Below are 23,847 nucleotides of genomic sequence, written 5' to 3' on the forward strand. Positions count from 1 at the left end.
TCAGCATGAAAAGTGGCAACAGTAAGCAGCCGCTGCATACCACCACATGCATGTTTAGCACTGAAAGTGGTCCATTTCCTATTATGTGTATTTTGCCTTGATTATCAAATAAGAAAAAGAGGAAATGAGTCACCGGGACATGAAAGGACATGGGGGAAACGTGAATGCATGTTACTAAGTGAATGAAGCCCCGCTATAGAGGCCCCACGCTGTGTTTCGTTCTGGAAAAGAAGAAATGATGGAGACAGTGTAAAGATCAGTGGCTGCCAGGAAGTAGGAGGAGCAGGGAAGACTTTAGGGCAGGGAAATGGTGCTTGTGTGAACTATAAGTGTCCATATATGTCATCATCCATGTGTCAAAAATCCACAGAAAGTACAGCACTGAGGATGACGCTTCATGTATGATGGTCTTTGGCTGACCCGGATATGTCAGTGTGAGTGGATTGATTATGACAAGGCATCATCTTTGCAGCAAATGCACCACCATCATCAGATGTAGGTAGAGGCGGGTTAGGCATGCATGAGACCAGGGTGACCCGGGGACTTGCGCGCTCATGGCTCAGTTTTGCTGTGAACCTAAAATTGCTCTAAAATACATTATTGGATAGACACTGACATTGGACTATCATGGTTGTCTGATTTTTCCCTGGATGAGTTTTGGTAGCTTGTGTCCCGGATGAGGAAACCTCTTTCATCGCCCAATACGCGGGCAATGTTTTGTGTGTTCCTCTAATATCTGTGGGGTCCACAGACTTCCGTCCTCTTCCATCCTTGATATCAGTGTCTTTTTAAAATCTTTTTCTTATCCTGTCTGCCTTGAGTTTATCAAATGTTTTATCTTTTAAAAAAATAAGGGTTGTTTTCATCATCTCTATTATTTTCGCTTTCATTCATTTCTAGTCTTGAGCATTTCACTCTCTATCTGCTTTAATATACTCTTGTTTCATCATTTATATAATTTTTAAAAGATTTATTTATTTATGCATACAAGAGCTGGGGTACAGGCCGGAGATGAAGGGGGGTGAGAGGATTCACCAGAGACAGAGCGGGGAGCAGAACAGGCAGACGACAGAAATCCACTGCTGAGGGGAGCAGCGGGCGAGTCAGGAGAGGTCTGCGGTGCCCTGTGGGTAGCTCCCTGGCCAGCTGGGAATCAAACTCATGCTGCAGAGGCTGCGGATTACTTCATAGTGCGGTGCTTAACCCCTTGTGCCACCAGGGAGGTCCTGTTTTATCATTTAAATTTCACTTTCTTTTTATTTGAAGTGCATTTCTTGAGGCAACATCTTCGGGGTGTCCTTTTGTCCAACTGGAGGGTCTCCTTTCTGCTCCTGCAAGTTAATACTCTGGCCATTATTTTTACACTGCACTGAGCTTCATTTTCAACTCTCTGTGTTTCTGCCTTCAAGTTCACTTGCCTTTTCTTCTGCAGTGTCTATTCGGCTGTTAATCTCCTTTTCACTCAGACTTCGTGGTTTCTCTCTGGGTGTTCTCTTTGTATCTCCTTCAGCCTTCCTCATCTTTCCTTGAAGGAGCACCAGCCTTCTCTCCAACTCCCCCAACAGGGGAGTATCGTCATGACTTCTAATTCTGTGAACTGCAGCATTTCTGACTTGGGTTTGAAGGGTTGGTTTTATAGCTATGACGGGTTGTGCTTTCCTGCCTCTCTGCACGCCTGGTGATTTTGGAGCAGATGTCTGGAATTTTAATTTCAACTTGCTGAGTGCTGGAATGTTGACTTCCTCTGAATATTCTCCACTTTGTTCTAAGATGTAATTATTTACATAGAAGTGGCTCTTTCTTGGAAATTTGCACAGCAGGAGCAGCAGGAGAGCCGCTGACTCACCACTGAGGCTGTGTCCGAGGAGCCCACCATGCTGGGGGATGACAGCGCTGCCCCAGGCGGGGGGCACACATGCAGGACCCGGCTCTGGGCAAGAGGCCACAGTTCCCTGCTCCCCATCTCAGTGTGACACGTGTTTGCTGCATCACCCCCAGAGCCTCGAGCACCAGGCAGGGGAGGACAAGTGTGAGAGCGTGGGGGGACACCAGGCCCAGGCCCCTGCAGGCATGCTGGGGAGACCCCGGACCAGCGTTCTGGCAGACGGCTCTGGTGTGCCCCATGGGACCGTGCAAGGGGACAGGCCCCTGGACACTGTGTAGCTGGCCGGCTCAAGGGAAGCCCAGGTCAGGCCATGCAGCATCGGCCTCCCTGGGCCTGCCCTCCACGGACTCCGGGGACTCAGGCCCTTGCCCTTTGGGGCCTCTCAGGCACCCCTAAGGGTGCCTCTCGGGCACTCTCAGGTCTCTTCCAGGCTCCTGGGGCTGCAGGAGGCCAAGTCCAGTCAAATCCATGGGCCCCCTCAAGGAAACCAGAGGAAGCAGTGCATCAGCATGAGTGAGTTTATTGGGCACCCAAGTGTGCCAGCAGGTGGGAGTGGAGGCCAAGTGGCCCAAGAGGAGAAACAGGGAGGGAAGGACAGGTGGCCCCGAGCAGGTGGGCAGCCTCCTGGGAGGCAGGAGCCGGGGAGCAGCGAGGCAGGCTGCTGGGCCCAGGAGGCCTGGTCAGGGCCACGGAGATGTGAGGGACCCCGTCCTGAGGGGCAGGAACCCGACCGGGGTCAGGGCTGGCTGTGGGGCAGCTGGGAAGCTCACATTCACAGGGGGAGTCCTCGGGGGACAGGCCGGTCAGCAGCAGGCGGAGCGGGGGCACGCGGGCCGGCAGAGCAGGGACATGGAGGAGGCCCCGCGGCAGCAGCCGGGCTGGCAGGAGGGGGCGGGGGCGCAGCAGGCGGGTTTGCACACGGGGCGGCAGATGAGGGACACGCAGGAGGAGGGTTTGCAGCAGGGCGGGGGGCAGGGGCTGGGCTGGCAGCAGGAGGAGGCCGAGCAAGGGGAGGACCCCGAGCAGTCGGGCACACAGCAGGCGGGCGTGCAGCACATGGGCATGCAGCAGGCAGGTGTGCACGAGACAGACGTGCAGCACATGGGTGTGCAGCACACAGGCTTGCAGCAGACAGGCGTGCAGCACATGGGCTTGCAGCAGACAGGTGTGCAGCAGGCAGGTGTGCACGAGACAGGCGTGCAGCACATGGGCGTGCAGCACACGGGCTTGCAGCACACGGGCATGCAGCAGGCCTGCTGGCAGGGGGAGCAGCTGCAGCACGAGGGCTCGCAGGAGCTGGACCCGCAGCTCACCGGGGCGCACATCAGGGTCTGGCAGGAGGCGGGGGCGCAGCAGCTGGGGGCACAGCAGCTGGGGCCACAGCAGCTGGGGGCGCAGCAGGGGGGCTCGCAGCAGCTCTCGGGGCAGTCGTCCCCTTGCCAGGAGGACTCGGGCAGGCAGACCCGGCTGCCGTAGCTCAGGTCACTGGAGCAGACAGACAGGGTGGAGGCGGCCATGGCGTGTGGCTGGAGGAGGGAGGGTGCGTGCGTGTGTGTGTGTGTGTGTGTGTGTGAGTGGGTGTGGAGGTGCTGGGCCTCTGGGCTTTTATACCCCTCTGGGCTTGTGTTTCCCCTCCCAGCACACAGGCCTTCCTTGTTGGTGTTTGCTGCTGTAGGAGAGCCTCATCCACGCTGGTTTAGTTCCTGCCTTAGCCTTGACTCATCAGCCAGTGAGTGTGCTGGGGTGTGTTTTCCTGTCTCTTCCTGTTTGGCTGCAGAAAATTTGTGGGAAATACACTGAGGCAGGTTCTGGGAGCTGTTGCCTGTGAAGGGCCCCCACGGTGGTCGGGCCCTGCACGCGGGCTCACAGCTCTCAACTCCCCAGGAAGTTCTCTCTAACTCAGTGGTTTCTGCAGCGTCAACCTCCAAATTTGAGCAAACACCCCTCTGGCCAGCTCTGGAGAGTAACTTGCCCCCACAAAAACAAGCATACAAAGCTTTATTTACTTTTAACTTCCTCAATAGCAATTGCTCTGGCCTAAAGCTGTTGAGCAACATGTCGTTCCTAATTCAGCCTCACAGCAGTAGAACACATTTCATCTCAGCAGAACCAAGCTCTAGGCCCTTAGTCTTGGATCGCCACCCACTGACAGGACCAGCATGGCTGGGACCGGCTTGGTGAGCATCCGCAGCCCTCTAGACCCCACAGACTCTGTGTGGTTTGTTGTGAGGCATCTGTGTAACTCCTGTTCCTCTTAATATAACACTCTCCTGGGAAGATGTTCACAGACAACTTCATGGTGTGTTCCAGAATGACCTTGGGCGCCATGGCATGGACCTCAGAGACAAACTACAGCAACAACTTGCACAATTACAACAAGAAGCACAAAAATGCCACATTGGCACATTTAAATGATGCTGCCTATTGGCTAAATCCAACTAAGTGGTTCTCAGGTCTCAATGTTAAAATCTGGATTTTGCTTGGCATAGGGCTATTATTTTTGTTACTTTTTCTTCTAGTTCTAAACAGCCCTGTGCTGCCTGTTCCAGAAAACTCTGTTGAAGCTCTGCTGTTCCTCCTGTAAACTCTCCCGATACCAGCCCTTACCTGTCTCTTAAAAATAGCAACTTAGTAGTTTCATGTTCCTTAATTTTATTCCCCACTATACAAGCCTATGTTAAGTGCCTCTGATGGAGGACAAGAATAGAAAAACTGAAAAGGAGGCGCACAAGACCAGAAACCTGGCTCACACCACGCCAAGAGCCGGAGGTGGGGGCAGGAGATTAGCGCAGCCACTGACCCAGCTATAGAGGCCAAGATCCTCAGGGCTGACGCCCAGATCACAAAGCATAAGACCCACACAGGGGGTCTCCCCGGTGGCGCAGCAGTTGAGCGCTGGGTTGCGAAGCTGCCTGCGGCCTCTGCGGCGCCGGTTCAATCCCCGGCTGCTCCCCGGCCACCGGAGGAGGGTCCCACATGGCGCGCAGACCTCTCCTGCCGCCCGCTGCTCCCCTCAGCAGTGTCCTTCGGTCCTTCTGCCTGCTCTGCTCCCCGCTCTGGCTCTGGTGAATCCTCTCACCCTCCCGCGCTTCTGACTGTGCCCAGTGCATGTATAAATAAGTAAATAAATACATGCCTCTTTAAAAAAAAAAGACCCACGCAGGGGTCAGTCGCTGTAGGGAGTGTCCGGAGCACAGGCCTGAGGGTAAAGATGCAGAGATTTGGCCCGTTGTGGAATCTCCGGTCCCTTTCGGATTCTGCGGAGTTGTCCAAAGTCAGCAGCAAACAGGCCACTCCACGGAGGAGTGACCCCCCAAAGAGAGGACTGTGTCCCTGCAGCCTCTGCCCTGGCTCGGGGCAGCCGTCCCTCTGCCCACCTGGGACTGAGCAGATGCTCCCTGTCACCTCCTCTCTCCCTCCGCCGGGCAGCGGCCTCCTGCCCGCCCGTGCCCTGTGGCCAAGCCGGGCTCCTCCTCACAGACCCCCCTCGGCGGAGGCCGCTCCCCTCAGGCCGCCCGCCTGCGAGCACGCAGCCTCTCTCAGCAAACCTGTCCCTCTGGGGCAGCCCTTCCTGCCCGCTGTGGCCGTGCAAGTGCCCTTTGCTCCCCCGTCCCTTCCCGAATAAACCTGCCCGGGGCACATAACCACGTCTCTGTCTCCGGAGAAACTCGCCAGGAAACTCGCCGGGGCCGCTGGGAGGGGAGCTCTGGGGACGCTTTCCCAGGGGGAGCCCAAGGACCCCGCTCTCAAGCCCACTGACTCCAAAAATGACATCAGTGACGGGACCGCGTTCTCCATCCTGCGCCTGCCTGCTCCGGGCCCCCCACTCGCCAGCGAGCCACTTTGGTTCTGTCTGCGCCGACTGTGCCCTGCACGCCGCCCTCTGCGCGGAGCTCGCCGCCTCCTCTCAGCCGCGCTAGGGACAGTCCCTCCCTCCTGTCTTTCCTCTCTTCGAGGAAGTAAAAAGGGGACACGTGGGTCTGCTGATCCCAAGCGGCCTGCTCGGCTGCCATTTTGCGGCCGGCAGGTCCGCGCTCCTGCGCACGGTCGGAACCGCCCGGGGGTCAGAGACCCCCTCACAGGCGCCTCTCCGGGCCCCCCGGAGCTCGCAGCTGGGGGCTCCGCAAGGGCGGGCGGCACGAGGGGCGACCGGGAACTCCCAGGGGCTGAGGACCAACGCAGGACAAAGGGCCCCAGCAGCGGGCCAGGGGCCGCCCCGCCGAGGAGATGGAAGCCCAGGGGAACCGGGGCTGGGGCTCGGCGGCAGCGCCGACAGCACCGAGTCATCGGGCGGCCGGGAAGGGCCCGCGGCTGTGGATGGCGGAGCATGTTTCCAAGCCCCCCGTCTCTGTCCGCCCTCCCCTCACCCGGCCGCTGGGGGCTTCTCCTGTCACTAAGGGGCCGGGCGCGCTCCTCGGCAGGCCCCGCATGTGCAGCCAGCGCGGGCAGCGGCCGGCCTGGCCCCTCCTGGGCGACGCCTAGAAAGTCTGAGCCTCTGCAGACACCGGCTCCTCCCCGGGGCTCGCAGGCCCAGGGAGACACCCCAGACCCGCCCGGGCGCGGGCCCAGCAGACGCGGTCCTGGGGGGACCCAGCGCAGAGCTCTGCGGGCGGGCCGGGGCAGGGTGCGGGGGCCGGGCCTGCGGGGTGTGAGAGCGTCTCCCGCCAACACGCGCGGTCGCGCCGGCTCGCGGAGGGGGTGGCCGGGGGCAGGCGCAGACCCCTCAGCCCAGAGCGGTCAGGCGACCCGCGCGTGGCCGCAGCCCAGAAGGCAGGGCAGGGCCGGCAGCCACCAGCCTCGGGGCCTCCGTGCCCTGCAGAGACCGTGGGGGCCGGAGCCAGCCAGTGACCAGGACACGGCCGCTCGCTCGCCGGCCTCAAGGGTGGTGGGGGCGCCCCAGAGCGACGGCCAGGGGCTCGCAGGCAGGTGCCCATGTCTCCCAGACACTCATCTGTGCCCGCTGCCCCTGCATGGCCGGCGTGAACCCCCGCGAGTGCTTCCCCTGGGGCCTCTGCTTTCCTACTTGGATCACGGAGGGCAGGACCCGGTGAGCACCCCCGGATCCAGGCCCCGCCCCCTCGGCCCTTGGTTCCGGGGAGGGTGAATGTGACGTTAGTTTGGCCGGTCGACACCAGCCATTCGGCGGCCGTGCCTGGATGTCGCGGTGAAGCGTTTCTCAGGCGGGAGTGACACTAAACCGGCCGACTTCACCGAAGGCTGACCGCCTGCCGGGGCCGGTGGGCCTCGTCTGAGCAGGTCAGTGTCTTCAGGGGCGCGCCCCGGCCTCCGCAGGCAGAGGGAGCGCCGCCTCCGACCAGCTGCAGACTCTGGACGAGGCACAGGAGAGAGGACGGCCCGAGCAAACGCCACGCGGGCTTTGCGGCCGCCACCCCCACGCCAGCCCAAGGCCAGCGGGACGCTGGGAACGACAAGCCCGTCACCACCAAAGGGCGGGCTGCGGGACTGAGGGTGGGCGAAGCTGCCAGGGCTGGGGGCACGTTCTTGGCCTCTCGGTCTTGGCTCTCCGCCAGCTCCCAGCGCGCCTTGGGGGCTCCAGGTCAGTGGAACTGGCAGGAGCATTCACGAACTTACCCCCGTTTTCACCCTGAGTTACTCATTTCCCCTTCCCTTGTAAATACACCTTTTATTAACCTTCTGCGGGTGCCTGCAGCTGAGTATTAAGAAGTCCCCTTAAAGCGCGGGGGAGGACCCCCAGTCAGGCAACCCGTTTTACATTGGGGTTGCCCTGTAACAGCCTAAAGGATCTGGACCTGCTGCCTCCAGTCAGCAGAGCCAGGGAGCAAACTCGGCCCGCCACGGGCACATTCAGACGTGACTTTCTGCAGAAAATACCACTGGCTCCATCATGGCCTGTGATGCCCGGGTCTTGCTTCCCAGCCGCTCACCCGGAAGGGTGCCCACCTGCATGCCGGCCCGAGCTGGGCAGGCCCCGCAGGGTGGCCGCAGCATGGATGTGCTTCCCTGCTGGGGCTGCCCTGTCTCTGCCAAGTTTCCCAAGCCCCCACAGGCAAGGCCCAGGCTCTGCCCCCATGGGGGCGGTGTCAGAGGCTGCCTGGGCAGGGCTGATAGAGAGACGGGGCAGGGAACGTGGGCCTGGCCACCCAGCCCTGTGGCGCTGCCCGCCGGGGTGTGGTGACAGGGGTGAACCCCAGGCCACAGCCACACAGAGTCCCCCCTGTGGTGTACAGAGACCCACACAGGCCTTTGGAGGGGAACAGAGGCTTTATTTGTCCACAGGCAGGTCACTCACATGGGCGGGACAAAGCAACTAACATCCCGCCTGGACGGACGGGAGGACACAGGGTGGGCAGCAGGGGCTACGGGATACCTGGAGCCAACCCAGGGGCCCGTGAGCTCAGGGCCCAGCACAGCTGCTGAGGGGGCGAGTCTGGGCAGGAGGCGGCCCCAAGAAGCACTTAAAGCTCTGAGATTTCAGGTGGAGTCAGACCTGTGCTAGGAGGGGAGGGGTCACGCCTGGTCAGCAGCAGGCAGGGCAGGAGCACCCAGGGCTGCAGAGGAGGGACACGCAGGAGGAGGGTTTGCAGCAGGGCGGGGGGCAGGGGCTGGGCTGGCAGCAGGAGGAGGCCGAGCAGGGGGAGGACCCCGAGCAGACGGGCACACAGCACGCGGGCTTGCAGCAGACGGGCGTGCAGCACATGGGCGTGCAGCAGGCAGGTGTGCACGAGACAGGCGTGCAGCACATGGGTGTGCAGCACACTGGCTTGCAGCAGACGGGCGTGCAGCACATGGGCTTGCAGCACATAGGCGTGTAGCAGGCAGGTGTGCAGCAGGCAGGTGTGCACGAGACAGGCGTGCAGCACATGGGCATGCAGCAGGCCTGCTGGCAGGGGGAGCAGCTGCAGCACGAGGGCTCGCAGGGGCAGCTGCAGGCCGACTGGCAGGGGCTGGACGCGCAGCTCACCGGGGTGCACACCAGGGTCAGGCAGGAGGCGGGGGCGCAGCAGCAGGGGGTGCAGCAGCTGGGGGCGCAGCAGCTGGGGGCACAGCAGGGGGGCTCGCAGCAGCTCTCAGGGCAGTCGTCCCCCTGCCAGGAGGACTCAGGGCAGGACGTGGGCAGGCAGACCCGGCTGGAGGCAGCCATGGCCTGCGGCTGGAGGAGGGAGGGTGCGTGGGTGAGAGGGAGGGTGTGAGTGCATCGGAAGTGCTGGGGGCCGTGGGCTCTTATACCCCCGGGGCTGTGTTGTGTTTGGCTCACAGCACTGCTCCTTGCAGGACGCTGTGGGCAGGTGAGGCTCCGGTGCGGAGCTGGGACATCGTGACCTTTGTTTTTGCGGAAGACAGCGGAGGCTGGTGCCCTGCGGCTTGGATGTACCTGCCAGGCGCCGGGACGGAACCAGGTCTTCTTACAGTGATGACATCTGGCCCTGGGGGGGCTGGTCTTGTGAACAGAAACCTCTACCCCTAGGAGGGGCAGGAGGAAGCCCTGAATCTGGGCTCTGAGAGCAGGGGCTGTGCCTTGCTGGGGCGTGCCTGATGCCCCCCCCCGCGGCACTGCGGGGGGCCGTGCCAGTGGATGTTGGGGGGTGTTTCTACTGAGTGCCTGAGCAGGTTGGGGGAGTCTGTCTGGGCCAGTGGCTCTGGAGGGGCAGGGAGCAGACCCGCCCAGCGGGGGCCCAGCGGCTCCAGGCACCAGGGATATTGTTTCGGGGCAATTTCATTGTTGCAGACTCTTCCCTGTAACCCACCGCTCGCTGCCCCCCCCAGCAGCTGCCGCCCCTGGGCCCCGCCTACAGATGAGACCAGGCCGCCCTCGGCCGCTCCCCGCCGCAGACGGACGGTTGGTGTCCGGCACCGTCCTGGGGCACCGACAGGGGCGGGTCGCCCGCGGGGCCTGGGCCTGGGCCTGACCCCGGACACTGCACAGAGCCGCGTCCCTCAGCCGGCCAGGGAGCGGGTCAGCTTGCGGCCAGCAGGTCCGCCTCACGGGCCGGCCTTGAGGCCGCTGCAGCCTCCACGGGGCCCAGCCAGACTCTGGGCTGCGGGGCTCTCTCCATAAAAGGGGCCTGTCGGTTTGAGGGATCGGGGGGCTCAGGGTCGGAGGTCTCACCGGCCTCCGAGGGGGCCTCTGGGTTCTGTGAGCGCCGCGCCTTCAGCCCCCGAGCCGGGAGCCAGACGCTAGAAGAAGAAGGGCAGGGACGGGCCGGCGCCGCCACACGCGGACGGGCGGGGACACTCACCCGGCCAGGAGCCCGCCGCCCACAGCCCGCTCGCCCTTAGCCTGGGGCCTCCCGGCCGGGCCGCCTCCCATGGGAAGCGCAGAAAGCGTCTGCGCGGGCCGGGCCGCTCGCCCCAAACAGCGCAACGGGAGTGACACGTGCCCGAGTGTGGGGCCCCCGGGAGGCCCCTTCGCGCCGCGCCTGCCGAGGGCCCTGGGTCCGCTAGACTCGCGCCGCCTGTCCGGAGCCATCGCGGCCGCCTGCGCTGCGGCCCGCGCGAGGTCAGAACCGCCCCGCAGACCCCGCCCAGCGGCCGCGGGAGCCGGGCCTCGCCAGGCGCCTTCCGTACCAAGAGCAGAAGCGGGGCCCCCGGGAAGGGCGGGCATCACGGGATAGGACCGGGGACGCCCGGGGGGCGAGGACCGATGTAGGACGAGGGACCCCAGAAGCTGACCCGTGGACGCCTGGTTGCTGAGATTAGGGCCGTGGCCGGGGGCTGGTTTCGATGGCGACACTTGGTCGTCAAGCAGCCTCATGTCCCCCCAAGCCCTAGACAACACTCCCGAGTGTCCCCCCTCCTTTCTCCTTATCCTCCCGACCCACGCAGCTGGTGCTGGATGATTACTCCATCGATAACAACGGCCAGGATCTCGCTCTCAGCAGCCTCCTGCATGACGCAGCCTGGCCCGCGACTCCCGCGTCTTTGCCAGTGTGGTGCTGCCCGACGTAATACCCGAGGAGTGAGGGCCCCACGCAGGTCACCCTGGCAGCCCAAGGCAGCGCTGCACCAGCTCTGCTGAGGAGGCCAGGACACCGCTGGCTGGCGAGGCCTGAACACCTGGACGCTAGCCTTGAACGGGCCCAGTGCTGCGGCCTGCGGGGCAGCTGGACACAGACGTGTGGCCGGTGGGGCCTCATGAGGACAGAGCACGGGCAGAGCCCGGTGAGGGGCGCAGGCGGCGGGGGACACCTGTGCCCTGAGCGCTGGGTAGGCGAGCTGCGTGCTCGGGACTCAGGCAGTGAGTGGTCAAAGACCCCTGCGCGGGCAGGACATAGAGCGAGGACCACACGCCGGAGCCTGCGGGCGGGATCACGTCCAGGTGCATTCAGGGAAGCGCTGGCGACCCACAGCTTTAGTCTAAGCGCTGGAGCCATGAGAAACAACAAGCTGAAGAGACAAGGCCTGGGGTCCGACGTCAGAGGCTAGTCTGGCCCAGGGGAGGGTGAGGGGGCGGGGCCGGGGCCGGGGGGGGGGGGGGGCTGAGGGATGGGGTCCTCTGAGTGGGGGCCTGGGGGGAGACCCCGCCCAGCAGAGGAGACAGGCAGGAGATGGGGCGGGGAGGACGGCCGCTCTGGGCACCAACTTGGGCCTGGACACAGGGGGGTGGGTGGCTGCAGGCCCAAGCGACTGTGTGGTCCCTGCTCCGGGATTGGCTCCCCCTTTGGGGGCCCCATCTGAGGAGGGAGGGGGGAATGCTACCTGCGTCTGGGGGAGGATGGGGCAGCAAACCACAGAGGAGCAGACCCCAAAGGACGAGCGCCGGTGACTTTGTTTACTCTCCCGCCAAGCAGCTCCAACCTCGGAGCTCATCCCTGGCGTTGGACAGACTCCGCCGGCCTCGCTGCCCACCCGCTCTGCCCGCACCCGGGACCCGCCACGCTGGGCACTCCGGGGCCCCAGGGTCGGTCCCGCCCTCTGTGTCCGGCGCGGGGAAGGCGGTGATGGACGGCCACTCACCGGCGTGGAGAGCCACTGACCTTAGGGGGGAGGTCGGGGACTTTCAGGGTGACCACGATGGAGAACTCCTCGGGGAAGAAGTCACATCGGAAGAAAATCCTCGAGGCGGGGAAGCTCACGGCGTGGGGCGCGGCGGCCGAGAGCTGGAGCCCATGGGCGCCCTGAGCCTGCAGGGTCCGGACCCCGCCCGCGGTGCCCTCCGCGGGGACGGCCTCGGCCAGGATGTCCAGGGGGCGCAGGTCTGCCAGGGAGAGCACAGTGTCAGGCCGGCTCGGCCGGAAGGTGTGTTCGGGGAGCCCCTCGAGGGTCCCCCCGGCCCTTCAGACTCTTGCCCCAGCCCGCGGGCCCCAGGCTCCCCAGGCCCCACTCACGCAGACTCTGGGCTGCGGGCAGGCGGGACAGGACAGGTCCCCGCCCGGGGAGCCACCATGGCGGCAGGAGGGGAGGCCGCGCTGCTCCTGCTCTGCCTGCCCGCGCCCCCCGCCCCTTGGCCTCCAGGCAAGAGAAGGCCAGGCTGGGCGGGAGGACCATGGCGATGCGGCCCCAGGACGGTCTTCACCCGTGGCCGGCAGGGCCAGCGCAGGCAGCGACCACCAGCCCGAGCTGTGTCCCGTGGGACGCCCTGGGGAGGGCAGGGGCATCTGCTCCCGGCTCCGCGGGGAGGACACCGCTGGCGAGCTCCGGGGGCGGGACCGGCAGAGCCCTGGCGCCCCTCACCCGCCCCCGCTCTCAGCCCCGCCCACCCGACCCCGACTGGGTGCCCCGCAGGTGCCACGCAGGCCTGACCTGGGGAGGGCCCGACCCTCCCCCCGCCTGCTGGAGGCGCGGCCGGGGTGCTGGGCGTTGGGCCGGGCAGGGCGAGGCGGCCGCCACACTGGACTCCCGCAAACCCCTGTGAGAGCCGGGCGCCGGGCGATGCCTGGGGCGGGGGCCCCCACCCAACCTGCCGTGGGGCAGGTAACCCGCCCCAGGCAGGGGAAGAACGAGCAGGCCCTGCGCCCCACCTGAGCCCGTTGTCCCCGCCCCCCGCCCGCCGGGCCTGCCCGGTGCCCTGACGCTGCGCACATCTGCGCGTGTGGCCAGGATGGGCTGCGAGGCCTCTCCCGGCTGCGGCCCGTCTGAGGAAGCCCCGGACCGCACCCCAGCCGCGCTGTGAGCTGCCGGCGGGAGGATCTCTGCAGACCGCCCGCCGGAGACGGCGTCCGGGGCCTGGAGCAGCTGGCTGCGTCCTCAGACGAGGAGGCGCTGGACTCGGGCAGCCCCCCGGGGAGTGTTATAGGACAGCCCCGATATTGAAGGGGTTCCTGGCTGGGGGTCCTCACCCGCGCGCTTACAAGGGCCTTATGAATACTCCACTGCAGGCTCACACAGAAGGTTCATAAAAGGTTTATTGACAAGGGAAAAGGAAAGAAGGAAAATGGACAACTCAGGGAGAAAATAGGGAAATAAAGTCTTTCATGCGTCCTACCCGATCCGCCGACCCGGAAACCCAAAGGCACTCTCCGAGCTGGCCGGACACTGCGAGCTGGCGGGGAGCCAAAATGGGGGACCCCCCCCCAAAGCCCACGTGTCTGCCTTTATATCCACCTGGCTGCTTCACCCCACCCTCAGGTCCCAGCCACCTTCCCTTGGGTGGGGATGGGATGTGGAGTTCCCAGTGTCTTTGGCTTTGGCCTGGGGTGGGGGTGGAGCCCACAAAGCCTGTGTGGGATTAGCTTTAGGACAGCCTTTTCCCCCTAACAGGAGGACGCCGTGTGAAAATCGTGTGCACAGGCCGGGTCCCGCGAGCCCGCCGGGCCGGTAGTGGGGCGGGGGGCCCGCCACAGGCGAAGGACGCCCCGACCTGCTCCCAGCGGAGCTAGAATCCCCTGGGTGAGAGGGCGGTGCGCCCGCTGGCCCCAACCCAACAGCCCCAGGGCCCCGCCGGCAGCCCTCGCCGTACCACCACCCCCTGTGACCCCAAAAGTGAGAGAACACGCACTCCATCTGAGTTTTCGTTCTGAAACTAAAGACAAGTGAAGACGCACCAAGCCCATCTCAGGTTTCGTAACCTGAGCAGTGACGCCTGGAGGAAGCTGGCTCTGTCCGCCCACCAGGAAGCCAGTGAGCACGAGGAAGGGAGGCTTGTGAGACGCGGTCGGGACACCACCAGTGCTGGGTATAAAACCCGGCAGCCCCAGACACCCCCGACACACTCACACACGCACACTCACACACGCACCCTCCCTCCTCCAGCTGCACACCATGGCCGCCTCCACCCTGTCCGTCTGCTCCAGCGACCTGAGCTACGGCAGCCGGGTCTGCCTGCCCGAGTCCTCCTGGCAAGGGGACGACTGCCCCGAGAGCTGCTGTGAGCCCCCCTGCTGCGAGCCCCCCTGCTGCGCCCCCAGCTGCTGTGCCCCCGCCTCCTGCCAGACCCTGATGTGCGCCCCGGTGAGCTGCGGGTCCAGCTCCTGCGAGCCCTCGTGCTGCAGCTGCTCCCCCTGCCAGCAGGCCTGCTGCATGCCCGTGTGCTGCAAGCCCATGTGCTGCACGCCCACGTGCTGCACGCCTGTCTCATGCACACCTGCCTGCTGCACGCCTGTCTGCTGCAAGCCCATGTGCTGCACACCTGTCTGCTGCAAGCCTGTGTGTTGCACACCCGTCTGCTGCAAGCCTGTGTGCTGCACACCCATGTGCTGCACGCCTGTCTCATGCACACCTGCCTGCTGCACGCCCATGTGTTGCACGCCCGCGTGCTGTGTGCCTGTCTGCTCGGGGCCCTCTCCCTGCTCATCCTCCTCCTGCTGCCAGCCCAGCCCCTGCCCCCCGCCCTGCTGCAAACCCTCCTCCTGCGTGTCCCTCATCTGCCGCCCCGTGTGCAAACCCGCCTGCTGCGCCCCCGCCCCCTGCTGCCAGCCCGGCTGCTGCCGCGGGGCCTCCTCCGTGTCCCTGCTCTGCCGGCCCGCGTGCCCCCGCCCCGCCTGCTGCTGACCCCTCCCGGCTGCCGTCAGGTCCCTTCTCCAGCAGGAGGCCAACTCCCCACCCGCCACCCCACGCCTGCCCTTCAGACCAAGGGGAGGGGACAAACCCACCCCGCCTGCTCCCGCCCTGTCTCAGGAGCCAGGGATGCTACCGAGTCCTCCCTGATGCCGGCCGCACCGGGGAGTCACACTCCCCCGCTGCCCTGAGCCCCAGCTGGCGTCCCCAGGGCCCAGCAGGCCTGGCCCCCTGCAGGCAGGGACCTGAGCTCTGAACCCTAATAAAGCCTCTTGTCTCATGCTGACCTCCCGTCCTGTCTGTGCACATACCTGGCAGAGGGAGGGGCGCACCTGGTGCTGGCTCTGGGAACCCCTCAGGCCGTCTCCCTCTCAGTTCTTGGGGCCTGGCCCCCAGACCCATCTCAGGAAAGCTGTGCCTGGACCCGGGGCCGGGCGTCGCGGGACATAGCCACGGTCCCTGGGCTCAGTGGCGGCCCCCAGGACAGCGTAGCGCATCTGTGCCAGACCCCCGCAGGCAGCCGCGCCGCTGGTCACCAGGGGTAACCCCTCTGCACCTCCAACAAGACAGCCCAGAGCCAGACAGCCCGCCCCGGACGGCCCCGCCCTCAGAGCACCGACACAGCTGGTGTCTGCTGGCCACTGGCAAGGCACTCCACCACTGCCCTGCGCCCCTGCGGGGCCCCCTGCACTCTTGCCCCCTCGGGGCAGGGGCAGGTCCCCCTGGAAGCCAATGGCCAGCCAATGGCACCTGGCCACTTCTGGCACTGCCAGCCCAGTTTGCCACTGAGCCGGACGCTGTGGGAGCACGAACGTCCATGGTCAGTGCCGGGTCCCTTGGGGTCCCCGCCAGGGTCGGCTCAGCCTCCTTCCCGGCACCGTGTCCTCAGCCCAGGGACCCGCAGCTCCATCTGGACGCACTTGAACCAACCAACCAGTAAACGCCCACACCTGACAGCCCGTGTCCTGCGTCCTCGCTGCTGTCCCCGGCCAGCCCTGCCCAGAGCTGCCCGCCCATGCAGGAGACGCCGGGCCTGCAGGCGGCCAAGAAAGTTCACGGCACAGGAGTGCCCGGGGGGCAGGCGCGGCTCAGGCACGTGCTGCCCAGGGTCAGGGCTGCTCCGGCAGCCTGGGGGGAGCCCTCCTGGCCCGAGGTCACTGCGCTGGCCAAAAGCCGGTGGGGGTCAGAGGTCATCCTGTGGGGACGCACATCAGGGCTCTGGTGGCCCCGGGGCTGCGGCCTCCTCCCGGGAAGGCTCAGCACAAAGGAAAGCACACCGGCCTCCCGCGCCGGGGCGCTCTGCTCTGACGGCGTCTGCCTTCCCACGTCACGCGGGCGGCACCGAGGGCCGAGCGCGCCCACCCCATCCGGGCCCGGGAGTGCCTGGGCCCCGACCCCGGCCGCAGGCGTCGGGGGCGCCGCTCTGAACTGGAAAGGAGACGCCCACGCGGGCGCTGGGGCCTCCGGGGCAGGAGCGCAGGGCAGCGGGGCTCCGGACAGGCCCCGTCCTGCAGCCGCCGGCCCCGGGGGAGGGGGGCGCCCTCCTCGGGAGGCTCCAGGCCGGAGCCCAGGGGCGCCACCTCTTCAGAGGAGCGAAACGGGCAGAGACGGCCGCAGGCACCAGGCAGGAGGCGGGCGGAGGGGCGGAGCGGCCGCCCCTGCCGGGCTGACCCCGGGGCCGCCGAAAAGCCCCGCGGGCCAAAAGCCCTGGCCCGGGCTGCGGCGGGACAGACCCACGCGGCAGGGCCCTGGGCGCGAGCCCGGCGGGGCAGGGCCGTTCCGGGCTCCCCGCCCCCGGGCCCCGCAGACGGGAGGCGGGGCTCCAGGGTCCCCAGGAGGCCGGGCGGCACCGGCCGGCGCAGTGGTCCCCCGGGGTTGCTGAGCACTGCTCTCGCCCCGGAGCCAGCGGCGAAGCCTCCCCTCCTGCTTCTGCCTCCGGAAGCTGCAGCCGTGTCCGCCTCTTCAGGGCCCGGCGGCGGCTGGCGCCTCCGGCTTATATCCTCGTTCAGGGAGCCCCGCCCACACGTCTGATTGGCCCATTTTCCAATCCTGTGGCTGATTGGACCATTTGCCCATCAGCCCATAGCGCCTGATTGGTCCACTGCATGATCCAGGAAGTGCGCTGGACACGAAAGGGCGCAGAGGCGCAACTGCCACACCGCCTGGCGGTGGGCGACGGGTCCTGGCAACAAAGCTCTGATTGGACCATTGGGCACCAATCAGCTCATAGCTCGCACCTGATTGGTCCACCCCACGATCCCGGAAGTACACGGTGACATAAAAGCGCTGAGAGCAGCAGCTGCCACCCTGACTGTGGCGGGGCCGGGGTGCGAGAGCCACGGCCCCTGCCGCTCCCGCTGCTCAGGCGGCGGGTCCTGGGAACAAAAGTCTGATTGGACCATTTTTCGATCCTGTGGCTGATTGGACCATCTAGCACCAATCAGCTCATAGCTCGCACCTGATTGGCCTGTTCTGCGATCCAGGCCGTGCACAGCTGCATAAAGGTCTCTGAGGCCCACCTGCCACACTGCCTGGGGGGTGGGGGGTGCGAGACCCGGCGGGCTGGAGGATGGGGAGCGGTCCAGCGGCTCAGCGGGGCGGCGGGCGGAGCCCAGGGGCTCCTCTGGGGAAGGGCGGCGGCCCAGGGCCCTCCCCCCGCGGGGCCTGCGGGGCGGAGCGCCGGTGGAAGCGGCTGGCGCCCGGGGGTCAGCGGCTCCGGCCGGCCGCCGCCTCGCGTGGCCGGGGCCCGGGCGGGGGCCGCGTGCCGCTGACGCGGACGAGCCTTTCCCGGCCAGACCGTCCCGGCCGGGGCGCGGGCCAGGCGCGGCCGGAGCCTCCGGGCCGGGGCCGCCCGGGCTGTGCCCAGCGGCGGGCAGGGCAGCTGCGGCCTCGGCCAGACCCAGCCCGCGGGCGGCCCGGCGGCTCCGCGCTGGAGCAGAAAGTCCCGAGGTGACTGGAGGCGCGCAGCTCGGAGCGGCGGCCGGACCTGTGGTTCCGGCAGAGCCGCGGGAGACGCGCAGGAGATCTGGACGGACGCCCCGAAGGCCCCGAAGGCCCCCGGCCGGAGCAGGAGGCGGACCCACCACGGAGTGGCTGAAACGCGGCAACCGGGCGCGGGCCCAGGGCCCAGGCGGAGCTGCCCCCGGGCGGGGGACAGCAGGGCGGAGCGACTGGCGCCTGTGAGAGGCGAGGGGCACACCAGCCTCGGGGGCGCCCCTGGGAAAGGACGCTGTGCAGGTGTCATGGAACCCCCGCAGGAGAGGCTGGAGAGCTCTGGGCAGCCACAGGAGGGACAGGACTGACCCTCACCCCAAAGGCCACCCTGCACCTGCACAGGCTGATCTGCACCCTGAGGCTGACCTGCACCCCAAAAGTTGATTCACACCCCAAAGGTTGACCAGCACCCCAAAGGCAGATCTGTACCCCAAAGGCTGAACACCCCAAAGGTTGACCTACATTAAAGAGCCAGTGAAGGAAGCCAGACCCCAGGGCCCCAGAAGGGGCTCTCCTGTGACTGGAGATGCTTTGTGGCCCATCCCGCAATGGCTGTGGCCCGCGGGGGTGGGCAGAGCTGCACATGCAGGAAGGGGGAGGCAGGAGGGGCCAGGGACAGACTTTTCCCCACTCATCCAACTGCAAGTAAAATTGGGTGCATCTGATCACAGGCTGGGCATCCGCTACGCGGATGGGGCGGGACAGCGGGGCTGGGCAGGGGAAGGAGGCAGCACATGGGAGGACTGGGCAGGGGGAGGCCTAAGCCAGCGGCGCTGGATGGCTGCACTGTCTGATTACTATGGGGACGGGCCTGCGGCCTGCAATGAGCCAACCACATTCTCGCAGGGCAGCTATTCTGGAATATTCCGCCCACATAGCAGCAGGAATCTGCCTCTGCACACAGAGGCTGGACTGGGGTCGGGAGGTCCCAGGCCAGGCTCCATGACTCTCCAGCTGGAGTCTGGGCCTCCCAGAGGGGTCCTGGTGGGCCATGGGGATCCTCTGGGCGCCCCTACCCACTCCTTAATATTTCCTTCCAAGTCCTGTGAGGTGGAAGCAGCCCGCCCCGGTCTCCTCTGTGGCAGGCGGACACCAGGCTGTGCACCCTGAGGAGCCCACTACGCTGGGGGATGACAGTGCCGCCCCAGGCGGGGGGCACACACGCAGGACCCGGCTCTGGGCAGGAGGCCACAGTTCCCTGCTCCCCATCTCAGTGTGGCACGTGTGTGCCACATCACCCCCAGAGCCTTGAGCGCCAGGCAGGGGAGGATGAGTGTGAGAGCGTGGAGGGATGCCAGGCCCAGGCCCTTGAGGCGTGCTGGGGAGACCCAGGGCCAGTGTCCTGGTGGATGGCTCTGGTGTGCCCCATGGGACCGTGCAAGGGGATAGGCCCCTGGACACTGTGTAGCTGGCCGGCTCCAGGGAAGCCCAGGTCAGGCCATGCAGCACCGGCCTCCTGGGGCCTGCCTTCCACGGACTCCGGGGACTCAGGCCCCTGCCCTTTGGGGCCTCTCAGGCACCCCAAAGGGTGCCTCTCGGGCACTCTCAGGTCTCTTCCAGGTTCCTGGGGCTGCAGGAGGCCAAGTCCAGTCAAACCAACAGGCCTCTCCCCGCCCCAAGGAGACCAGAGGAAGCAGCGCATCAGCACGAGTGAGTTTATTGGGCACCCAAGGGTGCCGGCAGGTGGGAGTGGAGGCCAAATGGCCGGAGAGGAGAAACAGGGAGGGAAGGACAGGTGGCCCCGAGCAGGTGGGCAGCCTCCTGGGAGGCAGGAGCCGGGGAGCAGCGAGGCAGGCTGCTGGGCCCAGGAGGCCTGGTCAGGGCCACGGAGATATGGGGGACCCCGTCCTGAGGGGCAGGAACCCGACCGGGGTCAGGGCTGGCTGTGGGGCAGCTGGGAAGCTCACATTCACGGGGGGAGCCCTCGGGGGACAGGCCGGTCAGCAGCAGGCGGGGCGGGGGCACGCGGGCCGGCAGAGCAGGGACACGGAGGAGGCCCCGCGGCAGCAGCCGGGCTGGCAGCAGGGGGCGGGGGCGCAGCAGGCGGGTTTGCACACGGGGCGGCAGATGAGGGACACGCAGGAGGAGGGTTTGCAGCAGGGCGGGGGGCAGGGGCTGGGCTGGCAGCAGGAGGAGGATGAGCAGGGGGAGGGTCCCGAGCAGACGGGCACACAGCAGGCGGGCGTGCAGCAGGCGGGCATGCAACACATGGGCGTGCAGCAGGCAGGTGTACACGAGACAGGCGTGCAGCACATGGGTGTGCAGCACACAGGCTTGCAGCAGACGGGTGTGCAACACACAGGCTTGCAGCAGACAGGCGTGCAGCACATGGGCTTGCAGCAGACAGGCGTGCAGCAGGCAGGTGTGCACGAGACAGGTGTGCAGCACACGGGCTTGCAGCACACGGGCATGCAGCAGGCCTGCTGGCAGGGGGAGCAGCTGCAGCACGAGGGCTCGCAGGAGCTGGACCCGCAGCTCACCGGGGCGCACATCAGGGTCTGGCAGGAGGCGGGGGCACAGCAGCTGGGGGCGCAGCAGCTGGGGGCGCAGCAGGGGGGCTCGCAGCAGCTCTCGGGGCAGTCGTCCCCTTGCCAGGAGGACTCGGGCAGGCAGACCCGGCTGCCGTAGCTCAGGTCGCTGGAGCAGACGGACAGGGTGGAGGCGGCCATGGCGTGCAGCTGGAGGAGGGCGGGTGCGTGTGTGGGGGTGTGGGTGTGAGTGTGTGTGGGGTGCCCGAGGCTGCCGGCTTTTATACCCCCTGGCTTTATTGCCCCTGGTGCTTCCTGCCCTGGCTCCGGGCTGGCATCGTGGTTGTTTGTTTGCCTGTGTGTTTTCCAGCTCATAAACGTTGGAGCGAGCTGTCAGCGGGGTGCCTACCCATGTGACCTGGGGAATGTGAGGGTGGCCCAGCGGGCTCCGGGCCTAGGTGGACAGCTTAAGTGCAGCCGTGTCCAGGGCCGTGGCCCTGCGCCTGGGCCCCATCAGCCTAAGAGGCATTCCTGGCCGAGACCCAGGCTGGCCGCCTGCGCCACCAGGGGATGCCCTACATCTAAATCTTTTTTTTTTTTTTTAAAGATTTCATTTATTTTTATACAAGAGCTGGGGCACAGGCCAGATGTGCGGGAGGGCGAGAGGATTCACCAGAGACAGAGCGGGGAACAGAACAAGCAAACTGACGAAATACACCGCCGCTGAGGGGAGCAGGGGGGAAACAGGAGATGTCTGCTGCGCCATTTGGGCCTCTCCCTGGCTGGCCGGAATCGAACCAGCACTGCAGAGGCTGCGGACAGCTTCACAGCACTGCGCTCAACCGCCTGCGCCACTTGGGAGGCCCCCTCCATCTAAATCTTTACTCTAAGTCCTTAAGTCTTTATCCATTTAGAATTTGGTTTTGTATGTGAAGTTATCGCGCCTCTGAGCCCCCCCCCACCGCGTGGCTTCCGGCCCCCAGCGCAATTTGTGGGGGGACAGCTTTTCCCAGTGCCCTGCGTTCCCCGCGTCCCTACATCCTAGGCCTGGGCCCCAGCACCGGCAGCGCCCCAGCTTTGACTCCACCTACCTGCCCGCACCCACACCTGCACCCTAATCTGCCTGCCTGCACCGTCTCTCCTTTCTCCTTAAGGATGCCACTGCAGTTCGAGGCCTTCCGGGTTCCATATAAATGTTGATTTTTGTTAATTTCTTGGAGGGAAATACTGCTGGGACTTTGATGAGGCTCGTGTGAGCTTTGGGCATCATTGCAGCTAAGATGGTGACTTGGGCCACGCTGACTCCCTGCCCGCGCACAGCCCCCTGCCCCTCGGTCACCAAGACCTTGGGCAGCGCCTGGTCTCTGCAGCCCCACTCCTGGGCAGGCCGCTTGCAGGCGGCGGCGTCTCCGCGCTGGTCACAGCAGGGCCGCTGTCTTAGCTGCTCTCGCTTCCCCCTTGTCGCTCGTGCGCAGGAAAGACCCGGCTGCGCGCTGCCACGCTGGACGTTTTGAATTTCAAGTGCTGTCCCGCTGTCTGCTTGGCTGCCCCCCGCCCCCCGCCCGAGCTCCGGACCCGGTCTGGGGGCCGCAGGCTTTCTGTGCTCCCCCCGGACTCACAACCTTCCTCGTCGACTGGCATCTTCAACATGTCATGCTCCACTGGCTCGTTGGCCACGGTTCCTGTCCATTAGGTGTCCTCTTCTGTCCCTGCTGTCCATGTCCTGCCTACTCTGGATGAATTGAGCATTTTTATTATTCATCTTCTTCCTTCTGTTCATTCTCAGGCACCTGTGTCTTCGCGCACTCCCAGCGGTTCCCCTTGGGACGGGCTTGGCCTCCAGGGCCGGGGGGTGTGAGCGCCCTTGCCGGTCCCGCCCCGGAGCCCAGGCCCCGCCTCGTGCCACTCTCCCCTCTCTGGCGTGGCCGGTGCCGACCCGCGTTTTGGTCCTGCTGTCGCTTAGACGCCTCAGGGCCTGTCACGGGGACGTGAACGCGACCACGTCAGGATGTGACCGGAGTGGCTCTTCGCCCCCCCGTGCTCCTGCGGCCGCTCACACCTCCTCTCAGACTCCTGCCGGCCAGCCTGCCCTCACGCTCACTTAAGGGGTCTCGGGCGTCCCGCTTGCCGCTCCCGCCTGGCCGTGCTCCCCCAGCTCCTCCCCGAGGGGTCCTCCCACGGGTGAGAACCCAGCCCCGGAGAGGCGCCACTTCCCCGCTGCGCCCTCGTCCCGGGGCGTCTGCCGCACGCGCGGGCTGCAGCTTGGGCGCTAACGTTTCGACCGTTGTCCACCCCCGGGCTTTGTCTCGGGCTTTCACGCGCTTCATGGCGGCCGACCTGGCTCCCGCCGCGTGTCCTCCCGACGTCGCGGTGTGTCTCGAATGCGTCGCCCTGAGTTCACAGCACGGATTTTGGAGAACTCTTGTCATTATCTCTTAAAAACATCCTCCCATTCGCTCCTCCCTCCGGGCAGGACCCCGTGAGGGGCCGCGGATCGCCCGCCTTTGCGCATCTTCCCTCCTCACTCTCCGGCTTCCCCCGCACGCGGGCTCCGGCGCCCGGGCCCTCTCTGACCCTCTCTGCCGCGGCCAGCTGCCTCTCACGCCTTGTCCCGTTTCCTCCCCGCCCGAATTCCCGCCCGCTTCCTGCGCGCAGGGCCCGGCTGCCCGGGACACCCTCCCTGACCTCAGCTGCCCGCGAGGCTCGGGGCCGCCTTCCCGCTCGGGTGGTGACGGGCGCGTGGGAGCTGCGGCCGCCTGGGGGGCTTCTCCCCGACCGGGCCTGGCCCTCTGAGGGGGCCCCGGGACTTCTGTTGACACGAGGCAGGTCGAGCCGCAGCCCGGGTCAGCCGTCCAGGCCGCCGCTGGGAGCCGCTCTGCTGTCGCGGCGCCGTCCTCGGTCCTGAGGCTGCAAAACTCGCCGAGGTTTTCCGCAGATTTTCGTTGCCTTCGCAGCGTCCTCCCTGGTGGCGTGAAGAGCCGCCCGCTGCCCGCAGCGCAGGCCTCCCTGCCCGTTCCGAGAGCCCGTGTGATCCCCAGGCGCCTGGAGGCTTCTCCCCGCCCCAGGGCCCGCCCGGTCCCCTCCCTCAAGCATGGGAACGAGCTGCCGCCTCTGCCCCTCGCCCCAGGCCTGCCTCGCAGTCCCGGCTTCAGCAGAGCCTTCGGAAGCTGTGCCGTGGCGTCTGCACCCGTTTTTCAAGTTATTCTCAGCAGAAGCATGAGTCTGGCACAGCTGCCTTGTCAGGGGTGGGCAGGGGCGGTCCTGTCCCCCTGCTGTTCTCCTGCCCCTCTCTCTCCTCGTTTTCCCCTCTCCCCCTCTCCCTCCTCCCTCCGACAGCCGGGCTGAAATCTGTTGTTGCAGCTCAGGACATGAAGAAAGGCCCCACACATCGCCCTGAATCCTAGACCCCGGGACCCGCCAGCCTGGGCCGGGCACGCTGGAGGCGGGGCGGTGGGGGGGGCGGGGAGGCGGCGTGTGAGTGTGAGTCGGTGTGAGTCGCAGTCACGGAAAGCCCCGAGCCCTCCCTGCCAAGCCCTCCCCGCCCCCCACGGGCCGCCGAGTCCGCATGCAGTTCTGGGGAGCGGC

The 23,847-nt window shown here is 65.9% G+C and overlaps 5 protein-coding genes across 5 annotated transcripts in view; 1 reads left to right on the forward strand and 4 right to left on the reverse strand.

The window, feature by feature from the left end:
- TSPEAR (thrombospondin type laminin G domain and EAR repeats) overlaps positions 1 to 23,847 on the reverse strand; it is a gene marked incomplete at both ends in the record, with an annotated part of 83,034 nt that overhangs the window by 19,728 nt on the left and 39,459 nt on the right. Inside the window, one exon of the mRNA XM_084232544.1 lies at positions 11,842 to 12,062. Within this exon, the coding sequence (XP_084088670.1) occupies positions 11,842 to 12,062 (221 nt within the window). The remainder of the gene's footprint in view (positions 1 to 11,841; positions 12,063 to 23,847) is intronic.
- On the reverse strand, positions 2,689 to 3,462 carry LOC311170159 (uncharacterized protein; the record flags this gene model as incomplete). The annotated part of the gene is made up of 2 exons (XM_084232550.1): positions 3,107 to 3,462; positions 2,689 to 2,911 (listed from the first exon to the last, which is right to left on the reverse strand). The coding sequence occupies exons 1-2, from the start codon at positions 3,400 to 3,402 to the stop codon at positions 2,689 to 2,691; spliced, it is 519 nt and encodes a 172-aa protein (XP_084088676.1). The 5' UTR covers positions 3,403 to 3,462.
- LOC311169869 (uncharacterized protein) lies at positions 8,385 to 9,008 on the reverse strand (the record flags this gene model as incomplete). The annotated part of the gene is made up of 1 exon (XM_084232112.1): positions 8,385 to 9,008. One exon carries the CDS (start codon positions 9,006 to 9,008, stop codon positions 8,385 to 8,387), a length of 624 nt encoding a protein of 207 aa, XP_084088238.1.
- Positions 14,066 to 14,794, forward strand: LOC311170156 (uncharacterized protein; the record flags this gene model as incomplete). Its single annotated transcript, XM_084232547.1, has 1 exon — positions 14,066 to 14,794. The coding sequence occupies one exon, from the start codon at positions 14,066 to 14,068 to the stop codon at positions 14,792 to 14,794; it is 729 nt and encodes a 242-aa protein (XP_084088673.1).
- LOC311170153 (uncharacterized protein) lies at positions 19,735 to 21,065 on the reverse strand (the record flags this gene model as incomplete). Its single annotated transcript, XM_084232545.1, has 2 exons — positions 20,048 to 21,065; positions 19,735 to 19,909 (listed from the first exon to the last, which is right to left on the reverse strand). The coding sequence occupies exons 1-2, from the start codon at positions 20,635 to 20,637 to the stop codon at positions 19,735 to 19,737; spliced, it is 765 nt and encodes a 254-aa protein (XP_084088671.1). The 5' UTR covers positions 20,638 to 21,065.

The sequence above is a fragment of the Talpa europaea genome (assembly GCF_964194135.1).
Source record: "Talpa europaea genome assembly, chromosome: 4".
NCBI classification, from domain to species: Eukaryota; Metazoa; Chordata; class Mammalia; order Eulipotyphla; family Talpidae; genus Talpa; species Talpa europaea.